This window comes from Anopheles merus, chromosome 2L (assembly GCF_017562075.2).
Source record: "Anopheles merus strain MAF chromosome 2L, AmerM5.1, whole genome shotgun sequence".
In the NCBI taxonomy this organism is placed as follows: domain Eukaryota; kingdom Metazoa; phylum Arthropoda; class Insecta; order Diptera; family Culicidae; genus Anopheles; species Anopheles merus.
This window is the reverse complement of record NC_054083.1, coordinates 23,465,974-23,477,232: the sequence shown is the minus strand read 5'-3', so window position 1 is coordinate 23,477,232 and position 11,259 is coordinate 23,465,974. Positions and strand designations below refer to the sequence as shown.

At 47.1% G+C, this 11,259-nt stretch overlaps 2 protein-coding genes across 5 annotated transcripts; one reads left to right on the top strand and one right to left on the bottom strand.

Annotated features, from left to right (window-relative positions):
- Positions 1 to 3,797: 3,797 nt before the first annotated feature.
- Positions 3,798 to 5,715, bottom strand: LOC121594441 (nitric oxide synthase-interacting protein homolog). Of its 3 annotated transcripts, none has more exons than XM_041917688.1 (6): positions 5,628 to 5,715; positions 4,865 to 5,210; positions 4,586 to 4,800; positions 4,205 to 4,514; positions 4,024 to 4,132; positions 3,798 to 3,956 (listed from the first exon to the last, which is right to left on the bottom strand). In XM_041917688.1, exons 2-6 carry the CDS (start codon positions 5,038 to 5,040, stop codon positions 3,885 to 3,887), a joined length of 882 nt encoding a protein of 293 aa, XP_041773622.1. In that variant the 5' UTR covers positions 5,041 to 5,210; positions 5,628 to 5,715; the 3' UTR covers positions 3,798 to 3,884. The 3 variants fall into 3 exon arrangements, with proteins under 3 accessions (XP_041773622.1, XP_041773621.1, XP_041773623.1); XM_041917687.1 differs by having other exon boundaries at positions 4,865 to 5,213; positions 5,628 to 5,710; XM_041917689.1 differs by having other exon boundaries at positions 4,205 to 4,511; positions 4,865 to 5,213; positions 5,628 to 5,710.
- LOC121594440 (b(0,+)-type amino acid transporter 1-like) lies at positions 5,689 to 10,407 on the top strand. Of its 2 annotated transcripts, none has more exons than XM_041917686.1 (5): positions 5,689 to 5,775; positions 8,411 to 9,141; positions 9,207 to 9,477; positions 9,562 to 10,205; positions 10,290 to 10,407. In XM_041917686.1, exons 2-5 carry the CDS (start codon positions 8,652 to 8,654, stop codon positions 10,352 to 10,354), a joined length of 1,470 nt encoding a protein of 489 aa, XP_041773620.1. In that variant the 5' UTR covers positions 5,689 to 5,775; positions 8,411 to 8,651; the 3' UTR covers positions 10,355 to 10,407. The 2 variants fall into 2 exon arrangements, with proteins under 2 accessions (XP_041773620.1, XP_041773619.1); XM_041917685.1 differs by lacking the exon at positions 5,689 to 5,775 and adding an exon at positions 6,311 to 6,403.
- Positions 10,408 to 11,259: the final 852 nt, after the last annotated feature.

The following is an 11,259-nucleotide window of genomic DNA, read 5'->3' as shown; positions in this document are numbered from 1 at the left end:
GCAAAACTGATAAACAGCGATCCGTAAAGTTTTGTTTGCTGCGGCACGGTTCCTTTCCTTCGGTTTTTTTTACTTGGTATTCAACTTCTTCAACGCGGCTCTCAACACTTTTGCAAACATAAACAATTAATTAAACACCACGTGTTCGGTGACACGGAAATGGGCAATAAGGAAACAAAACACAAACAAAAACCCGCACGAAAAAGAACGGTAAGGGAAAAAGGAAAATGCTCCCTCACACACTCACAACTACAAGCCAAATTCTGCAACACAAAAATATCACACGATCAGTCAATCCAGCCCAATGCACAGCACAGCAGAATGTGCAGCAGAATGTGTAGAGGCACGAGGGCCTCGGAGTGAGCTCAAGTTCAAGTTCCGTATCCGATTGCCCAAGCTGCCAGGGACGGGCTCATAACGGGAGGGGGGCTCTTGGAATCAGGTTAATGTCAATGCGCACCGACTGCGCCAGTGTGCTAGTAGAACAGTGTGCTGTTCACAAACACACAGTACCGCTGGCACGCTAATCCAGCCTCGTCAACCAGCCGCTGGCCTCGACGATCAAGCCACACGCACCGGAGTTTCGCGTTTCGCCGCGTTAGCACCGCCGCCACGGTAGTACTGACGGGTGCTGGTGGCTTTTTATCACTTCCTACGACATGGTATAGCGGAGCGGAGTGGACACCAACCCAGCCAAAGGGCTCTCACACACACACGCGCGCATACACACGCACACATCGCTATCAAGCTCCTCTCGGGCTACGAGGAAGGGCGACTGCATCAAATAGGGAGGTCAATCGTGGCGATGCACAAGGGCCGTCTATCTCTCTCTCTCTCTCTCTCTCTCTCTCTCTCTCTCTCTCTCTCTCTCTCTCTCTCTCTCTCTCTCTCTCTCTTTCTCTGTCTCTAGTCTCGATCGTGAACGGGAAGCTGGGGCAAAATGGCTACTTTGTAGAGTAGTAACGCGTGTAGTGTCTCCTGATAAAGTAAGTATACCGAAGGCACGTTCCTACAGCGAGGAGCTGTTGCGATTAGCCCGTTAGAATAAAATGGCTTGATTTGAGAGTAGGAGCGAAGCAATAGATTGAAAAGCGCTTTGAAACGATGGAGTTATAAAAAAATAAGTTTTTAAAGGAAATGATCATTTAGTAGATTGCTCCAAGTAGCCGTAACCTTGAAAGTCCATCCAAGTTTATTGCTAATTACTGCATTTATTAGTGTAAAAATGCTCTTGATCGCGAATTAGAAGCACGAGGTACTCTTAAAATGGAATCGGTGAACCATGCAGTACATTTCTAAATTGCATCCTTATGACCTCAGTATCGACGTTCCAGATCTTTTAGCACGATTAAGTGTAGATACTCCAGCAAGGATTCTTAGACACTATGAACATTTAAGTATCGACCGTAGGAGGCGACTTTATAGCTATAACGAACCTTCGTTGTATATATCTCGCAGTTTTAACTCGTCTTATTCATACTTACTTCATATTTTATTCATATACTAGTCTTATTCTATAATATTTCTATCGATACGTTTAAACATCATCTATTGGCTTTGTTTAACACTCTTGGTCCCAATTCATGTTAGATCGTTAAGAAGTAGCACATAGTGTTAAGATAGTTGGTTTAAGTTGCTTAGGTCACTGCGAAGGCCATGCAAATATTTCACAAAATAAATAAATAAATAAATAATACCATATCCTCAAATAAATGAATCCATATTTCAAAATGTTCCATATCCTCTTTCGTTCTTAAGCTGTTGCTTTGCTTTCTTTCGATAGTTGAGAGCAATTTTTTTAATGTATTGAAATATATGACTCAATTTTTAGTATCATAGATAGTTTATTAACCCTCAATAGCTGACAAGTTGAACAAAAATCAAATAATGTCAAAATAACAACGTTTCAAACAGAAACTCAACATGACTAAAATATAGGAAAACTGCGGACACTTTGGACATTAAAAAAGTAGAGCATTTTGTCAAAAAAAAGGTAAGCAAAAAACATGTTTAGTATCCAAATTAAGTTCCCACTCATAAGAGCACCCGGACGAAGAAATGAAGTGTAACTTGCATAACTCACGCTTAAAGTAAAATTGCTTAGCTTTTGAACAAAATTCATATCTTGGAAGCTCATTGTAAGAGCTGTAGCTATAAATGATAAATTAATATGAATTAATCTGAGTTATCATTTAATACAGTTGGGATAGTTCAATGGTTTTGTCCGTTATTACAGCTTAATTGCTGCTGAAGAATGCAGGCGCGCTGTACAACCTTAGACAAAGCTATACAAAACCGACAATATGAGCAGGAGTATTGTATCGAATTTGCGATCTGAGATTATATTATTCAAAAAAATAAATTCCAATTTAAATTATTGACAAAGATGCTATCAACACTGATTATTTACAAAATAAAACGAAATTCGAATCAAAAACTAATAGAAATGCAAAAGCATTCTTCACACAATACCATGCACTACAGCGAGCAAAACTCCGTTGACCTACAGTCTGAGTAAACATCTGCCAATAGTCAAACAAAAACCGCGATAGAGACTCAACCGTACCCCTGGCTCTCGCTCGCTCTCGGTGCAGCTGCAATAGTGCAATAGTGCAATCGTTGTGGCATTAGAAACACGCTACACGCGCTATATTATCGCAAACCGAGGCCCCGCACAAATCCCTCCCGCACCAACCGAAGTGCGCATTCCATCTTACTCGCTCACTCATTCGCGCCACAACCACTATCAAAACTGCCTCATAGATCCCGCGCGAACGGCTTGCGCGCCGTCGGTTTTCGCTAGAAACGTTAACTATCGCCGAAGGTCGCACATCGCCCCGTCGCCCTTCCCCAGTCACGGACAAACCCGCGGTGTGATGCAGTGCGGTGCAGCCAACAAGCAAAACTGTAAAACATGCGCAAGGCACCGTCGGGGAACGGGCGAGTTTTTTTGTTAGATTTTACGGGAAGATCGGGTTGCGAACGTACCTACGTATGACGTGCGCGCATCGCGATCGCGTACTGGAGAGAGCCTACTCCAAATCCAAACAAATAAACTGCAATAATATTTGCAAACGTTCTGAATTGGGCGCCTCCTTCAGTGGGAGGGCAAGTGCAGGGGGGAGATCATAAACACACACTTGCGTAAAAAGAGAAAAAAACCGTACATTCATTTCCGGTTTTGATAGTGGTTGTTTTTTTTTGTTTTCTCTCTCTCCATGCAATGCAACTCGAAATGCAGTTCCCGCAACCACTTCCCCCACAGCCCTAAATCCCCTCTCCGCCCACCCACTCAGGGGCAAGTTGTTTTGATCGGGCTCGTCGAAGGCCAACGCTTCAATAGCGGTCGCGCGTGTGCCATTATGGTCCGGTGACGGTTAGATAAAAATGACAAACATTCCGCAAACCCATCCCGTACACCGTCTATCGAGCGAACGTGGCACGGGCACGACAATTATCGGCGCTGCAGCTGCATATACAGTGTAGCACACGCCGTTAGTGAGGGTGGGAGTGGAGAGGTTGGCCTATTACCGGTACTTATAGCCGTATGACGCATTGCTGCTCTTACCGTGCCGCTTTACTGTGCGGTGTCAGTGTCAAGTTTGCCGAATGGCCGTAACCTTTCACCAGCTGCAACTATGTCCTGCAGAGCAGAGTGTGCCGGTTCAGGGTGTTTGACCGGTCCGAAAGACGTTGCACTGACCTCGATTAGCTTCACGACGGGATATCACTTCCTATCGCTCTCGTTTTGATTACAACTTCTACTTTCTCATTCTTTCTGAATTGCTCTCTGATTGACCAGGACGTCGCGAAATAGGTTCCCTCTTAGCATCTAGGTCATTTTTATTTAGTTTTGAATCTTTAAGTTACTGAATCACACACACTTAAACCTGCAGACATGGCTTTTGCTCTTTGGCTTCCAGTTTTTCATTCGTCGTTGCGAAACCGGTACCGCCCTATGGGGGTAAAAGGGTAGATTATTAAAATTGAATTGCTAATACAATTTCTACCGAAGCAGCTTACCCGCTGTAGTGGTATAATATCCGACTCGGAGAGCTTTTCGTTCGTCAGCGGGTGGATCATGTCCTTTTTGATGATTTTTTCAATACACTCTATCGTAACGACGTCTCCGCTAAGGACAATCAGCAAGGAAAAGATTTCTTTACCGAATTTGATACAAATTTAATCATCCACTAAAACTTACGTCGGTTTCAGCACTGCGCACGGTACGGAATTGCTCAGGATATCATGCGTCACGGCACACATGTACCGGTTTTCCTTCGCAATCAATGACTTCTTGTCGGCCGGATCCTTCACCAGCGTAAACTTCACCTCGATCAGATCCTTCGCCTTGAGCGGTTTGTTCGACACGGGACAGTAGATCTTGCTGTCCGGCTTTTCGATGCGCGACACCTTGGCGGCCGGCGTCTGCGACGGTACCCAGAAGCTGGGCAGCTCCTTACGCTTGCCGAGCGACACGTTCGAGATGGCGCCGCTCGTGCTGGGCTGTTCTGCTGGTGGTCGAGAAACAAAAAGAGGAAAGGTTGCGAGAATAACGAAAAACGAACCACAAATGCTCCATTACCATTCAGTGTGACTGCTTTGTTGCTGACGATGTTCTTCTCGGTGGAAATGAATTTATCCAGCTTCTTCTGGAGCTCCGCGTTCGCTTTGGCCGCATCCTCCTCCTCGTCCTGCTTCATTTGCTTCTCGTACTCCTTCATCTTCCGGCTGTACTCGTTCTTCTTCGAGATGATGTAAGTCAGGATCGCTTCCTTGTCGAACAGGTAGCCATCTTTACTGCAATCGAAAGGAACTATTAGTGTGAAGCAAACGATTTCCACCATTTCTAAAGAATACGCACGTTATTACTGGATTCCGACACGGCTGCAAGGTGAGGGAACAGCAGTCAAAACTCTTGACCGAATCTTTCCCGATGCGACGGGACGTTGTGCCGAAGCCCGAGTTGGCCGCATCCTTCTTCTTCTCGTGGTACGTGTAAACGGCCCCGGCAGTACAATTTCTAGCGTGGCGGGTCATAATTTAACTAGCTTTTCTTAATAAAATTTCACGAAACAGTAATGAGTGCGCGCGTTTGTTTACGTTTTTCCTTTCAACAACACAACAAACCATGGACAGCTGTCAAACGACGGGACAGTGTTGCCATCACAATTGAAGTTTAGATCGGTTTGAAACAGCAAGGGTGTGCGCTACTGGAAGAATCGATTTTGAATATAACGGATTTGTTAATGAATAAAAATCATTAAAAGTGGTTATTTCTTAAATAATTTGTGCAAAATTGTGTGACCATTTCATGATAAAATAAGAAATAAAAATTGAAAATTTCTAATAAATTTATATTCAATTTATGTATAAATTTGCGTAGGATTACATCCCTTTCCTCGTTTACAGCTTTAAAAACGGTAACAACTCTTTTCAAAAGGATACGTTTCTTCTTCCATTTGGGAGTGAGTCCTGTGAAAGACGAATTAAAAAAAAGGGGAATTCGCAAACCTACCTCAGCTTCTTCAACGTGGCCATAAGAAAGAAGCAGTGTAAAAAAAGGATTGAATTTCCCTTTCTTTCGTTTGCAAATTCTTGACGTCCTGCTGCGCTATTTTGCTTACCGTTTGCTTGCTTGCAGATCGGCGCAGTCTAAATCGTTCCCACATTGCGTGTTCATCTTCTAAGCGAAAATCCGAGATCAGTGCACAAATCATCTTCCAATCTTTGTGCAGAAAACGTACAAAAACCTAGAATTGAATTGTGCAAAATGTAAGTGATGTGTTTAACAAGGATTTACTTTCTATGATTGCCGGCTATCCACTTGCCGGCGTAATTCGGAGCAATCGCTCCAGCTCCACACGACGGCTGCCAGCTCAAAAAACTCACTTCCGAAACCAATTGATACACAATAGCTCCCCCCGAATGATAAGAAATGACTGGAACCGAGATTCATCCCACCCTCGCCGCTCTTTCTCGTCCTCCTCGGGCGCAGGAATCAACCACATGCTGCGTTTGCCCGCAGCATTAATCGGTAGCATAACTCATTCAACCTTAACCAATTCACCCGACCCTGCTCAAGGCAAGATGCGGTCCCTCAAGAGAGCGCGCGAAGCGAACAATGATGCTCGCAATCTTCGACCAGTCTATCGGCATACGACGACGAACCGGAGAGCGATCCTCTGGAAGGCGCGCACATCCTACCAGTATCACGCTGTCGCTTCTCGGAGGTGGATCTCGGGATCGTTTCGCACTAGCGTTGTGTGCGCGTGAACCAATCTCCCCAGTAAACGCCAACCAACCAGAGCCGGCTTATCATTTTGTGGTGCATTGATACTACTAAAGCATCGTTTGAGTTTCTTCTCGTTCTCCGTACCATCATCATCATCATCATTAAAAGGTGAATTACAGAAATGGTGCAGGTGAATAGGCCCGGGGGGCGGCTCCAATTATTCCCCGATTACTAGACCCATTCAACGCACCGCGTTTTGAAGGTTAGCTTGTTGGACATGGCCACCACTTCGGTGCACAGTGACGCAGTGCTTGATGAAAGTGTTATCAGTGCTCAATTTCGTAAAAGGGAGGACAAACAATCCGTTTGGCGAGCAGCGATTATTTGGGCGGCCGCAGGTCAATAGGGGTCGCGAATGTGCGTGTCTGATTTTGTGCTCCGGTTCTGGGCTCTGGTCTGGAACAAACAACTATCCAAGGAGCTTAGCAGCAGCTTGCTAGTTAACGTGTTGCCTTCCGCCTGCTTTGATGAAAGTGTCAATAGAAACGGAAGTGTCAATTGTTGGTGAAAAGAAACCGATTAACAAACTGGAGTGCCGGAATTTCTCACCGAGAACACACGGATAGATGTACAGTGCGAGAGAGATAGACTCCAATTTAATCCCATTACGATGGAACTTCCCCGATGGCGAGGTGGATACGGTCGCACGTTTTAGCACGTGGTCCGGGGGCCTTACTAGCAAATCTCGTGTAGTACTACTGGTGCCACAGTTCCATGCTATGGCCCCGCTGGACATTCAATTATATTCGATTTTACCACCCTTCATCCCTCACCTTCCGTAGATATCGCTGGTGCGTAGTAGCCATCAAACAAATTGTCCGCCAATATGTGTGCGTACGAGTTCGGTTTGATTGTCGTCATTGCGGTACAGTAGGCGGGCGCTGTATGGTGCTAATGGGCCTCGCCACCAACTATAACGACCCGTTCCCAAACACCCCTCAAAGTAAGCTATGTCTAGTAGCTTTCATTGATCCATCCCGAAGGGGGTGGCGTTTGACAAGTTTTCGCACGCTCTATACCCTATGCACCCCGCGAACCACACCGAATCGATTGATGGTGTCAATTTGGATGGTAAATTAATGATGTATTGCCCCAACCACCAGCCGTAGAGTGCAGTGTGGAGGCAACCGCCTTTTCTTCAGCAAAGCCACACGAGCAAACCCCCAGTATCATTCGGGTTCACAAAGTTGTACCACCAACACCTCACTCGTGTTGGCAAACGTTTTGGTGCTGATAATCAGTAAAACCAATATTTTGTGTACTCGGGGCGTTGTCCTATTTATAAGTGCCTAACGGCATCGACAAGAGACATGCTGGTGGCTTGTGGCATTTCTTCGCCCACTTAGATGAGCACTGAGGGGGAAAATTAGCAACTTCCGTCAAAGCAGACACAATTAAGCTTCAGCGGCTATGCGTGCGATCTCATGATCAGGCCGTGATCTTGAGTTGGAGATGTGGCGGTTTGGGGTTTGAGTATGAGCCTATTACCCAGATAAGACGCATAGTATGCGTCAAAAGTCGTACTATCAAGAGGTAGTACTGATCATGGAAAGATAGCAACTCATAAATCGACCATCAATCAGACGATCGATAGGAAAGGCAACGTCCTCGATGGGAGAAGATTATCTTCCCCGGGATTAGTTGCGATGCGATAGCTGTCGCAGAGGGCTGACCCTTTAGGTTCGTCTGCATCCTTCCTTCTTCCAGAATCGTTCCTCTCTCGCACTGTGCCTTTCGTTAGCGCCAGTGAAATACGCCGCACCGGGACTCCTAGATGCCCTTATCGGTTCGATGATTAGCTATTGGCTAATGACACCCTGCCATGCCGGGTGCAGCAGCAGTTGGTATAGTTTCCCGCACCTGAAGTACAACACGCAGAGCGGAGAGAACTCTCGCAAGCGATAAGATAATTCCGTTGATGGACTCATCACCATCAGCAGCACGTCTCTTGTTGTCAACGCGCCTCCGCGCAGTAGTTCGATGTTAGGGCAATCATTCACAACTCTCTAAAACCCGCGCTAGGAGTTCACTCCAACCAACTTGAACAATGCATAATTTTAGCGACATCACCGCGAGATAGTGATAACATGCAGCCAACTCGTTTTTCTCTTGCAGATACACACGCCCCGACCACGAGGAACGCGCGCGTCATGTGTGCCAAACCATCTGGCCTGTCCAGCAGCCCTTCGTAGCCTCCCTCCCCGTGTTCGGGTAGTGTGTTCGGAACTTTCATACTGCCCAGCCTGATTGCAGCAGACAGTTCTTATCAAATCCGTCCTCAGACGGAACAGAGTGAAAGTGGTCCTCGGACAGTGTGCAGCAGAGCAGCAGCAGCAGCAGCAGCAGCAGCATCATCATGACGGTCGCAGCATCAGAACCGAAGACGGGCGGTGGCGGCGGTCTGAAGCGCGAGATGGGCCTCATGTCGGCGATTAACGTGATCATCAGTGTGATGATCGGTTCCGGCATTTTCGTGTCACCGACCGCGGCCCTGCGCTACTCCGGCAGCGTCGGCTTCTGTCTGGTCGTGTGGACCGTCTGCGGTGGCATCTCACTGCTCGGGGCGTTGTGCTTCGCAGAGCTCGGTACGGTCGTGCCACGGTCCGGCGCCGAGTATGCCTATCTAATCGAGGCATTCAAAAAGTCGCACTCCTTCTGGGGCCCGCTGCCGTCCTTCATATGTGCGTGGGTGTACGTGATGATCCTGCGGCCGGCCGAGATTGCCGTCATCATACTGACGTTCGCCGAGTACTCGATACTGCCCTTCCGGCATCTGCTCGGGCTGGAGTACATGGCGGCGGACGATCTGCATCTGCTTATCAAGCTGATAGGCATCTTGGGGTTAGGTAATGGCGAATGGTGGCGCCCCATTCCAAAAAGTTTTGCTTTAAATTCTTCCTTTGTTCTGCAGGCATTATCACGTACATCAATCTCAGCAGCGTGAAGCTGTACGTCACCATCAACAACGTGTTCGGGTTCTGCAAAGTGTTCGCCTGTCTGGTGGTCATCTTTGGCGGCGTGTACCAGCTGGCGATTGGCAATACGGAAAATTTGGCCGGCGGGTTCGAGGGCACCAACACCAGCCCGGGCCACATCGCGCTCGCCTTCTACAATGGGCTGTGGGCGTACGACGGCTGGTCAAGCGTGACGACCATCACGGAGGAGATCAAGAAGCCGGAGGTGTAAGTATAGCGGCTTCTTTCTGCCCCTCGCAACGCAACTTATTATTGGCTTCTTTCTCGGTTTTAATTTTAATCAACCACAAGGAACATTCCCCGCTCGATCATGATCGCCGTACCGATCATCACCGGACTGTACGTGTTCATGAACCTGGCCTACATGACAGTCCTCTCGATGGGTGAGATGATCGCCTCGGAAGCGGTCGGTATCGATTTCGGCGACCGTGCGCTCGGTTCGTTTTCGTTTCTGATTCCGCTCGGCGTTGCGCTGGCCACGTTTGGTTGTGCCCTCAGCATTCAGTTTGGCGTGACGCGTCTCTGCTACGTTGCCAGCCAGGAGGGACAGATGCTGGAACCGCTCTCATACATTCACGTACGCCGTGCTACACCAGCTCCGGCTGTCGCAATGCAGGGTATACTGGCGCTCGCGTTCATACTGGTCGGCAACATTGAGACGCTGATCGAGTTCGCGTCGTTTCTGATCTGGTTCTTTTACGGGGCAGCCGTCGTTGCGCTGCTGGCCCTGCGCCGCACCCAGCCGGACGTGCACCGGCCGTATAAGGTGCCGCTGATCGTGCCGTACATTACGCTGGCGGTGTCGATCTTCCTCTCGATCGTGCCGGTGATTAGTGATCCGTCACCGAAGTATCTGTTTGCGGTGGCGTTCATCTTGAGCGGCGTGCTGGTTTACACACCGTTCGTGTACTACAAAGTGCGACCCAGATGGATCAGTAAGTAGTCAGCCAGCAGCATCTGTTGTTACAAATTAGTCAAGCTTACTTACAAATGTCACCTCCCCTCTTTTATACTTACAGACAAACTCACCTTTCTCATTCAAGTACTCTTCGAAGTTGTTCCATCGTCTAGCAAGTTAGACTAGCAACAATGATTTAGCAGTTTGTGGTTAAAAATAAAATGGTTACTATTTTCTAATGTGATGCTGTTATGCAGCTGCTCTGTGGAAGAAACGATGACAATCCTATTACCAAACTATATGCACTATATCTACTAAACTACCACTTCAGGCTTGCATTAACAAAATGTGGCTTTCTGCAATAGGTTATGCTGTATTTGCTCGGTATGCGCAGCTCTCACGTTCACTCTCTTGGATACATGTGACGTCTAAGCATTCAGAACTGAAATGTCGTTGCACAATAAAGTAAAAGGACTGATAATAACTGGAGTATTATTGGCATCTTAAGCTACATTTAGTGATTTAGTGAAAGTGATTCAGAAAAATATGCTACGATCAAACGAAAGCCGAAAAATCGAAGCTGTCTGCTAGGGACAGGCAAAGAATTGTGAACTTGGTCTCAAACTCCACCATCTCACTCTCCAGAATCAAGTCCACCCTCAATTTGCCATTCTGTAAAGAAACAATTCGGAAGGCTTTGTAGTCCAGTTTCAACATTATTCGGACAAAAATGAAAAAGTCGCCAAATCTGGAACCTGAACGTAAAAAGAAACGAATATAATTTGCCAGAATCTACAACAGCAACACCACCAGCGTCACCGCGGGATGCAGCCCATCGCTGCACATGGCGAAGCGAATAAATCGTCCAAGGGATGGCGGTGACGACAGAGCAGACGGCCGAAGAGCCTCGGTACATGTAGACGGACCGACTGTCTTCAGCTAACCGACAGAGTTTAATCCAAGGGCGGGTGCGCAAATAGCTTCAAAGGAGGGGCTGATGGCCAAATAATGAAGAGAGTCTTAGGCGATAGGCTAGTTTAATATAACAACAAATGATTAAGCTGCTTCTTTTGCACGGTATGAGAGAGGCA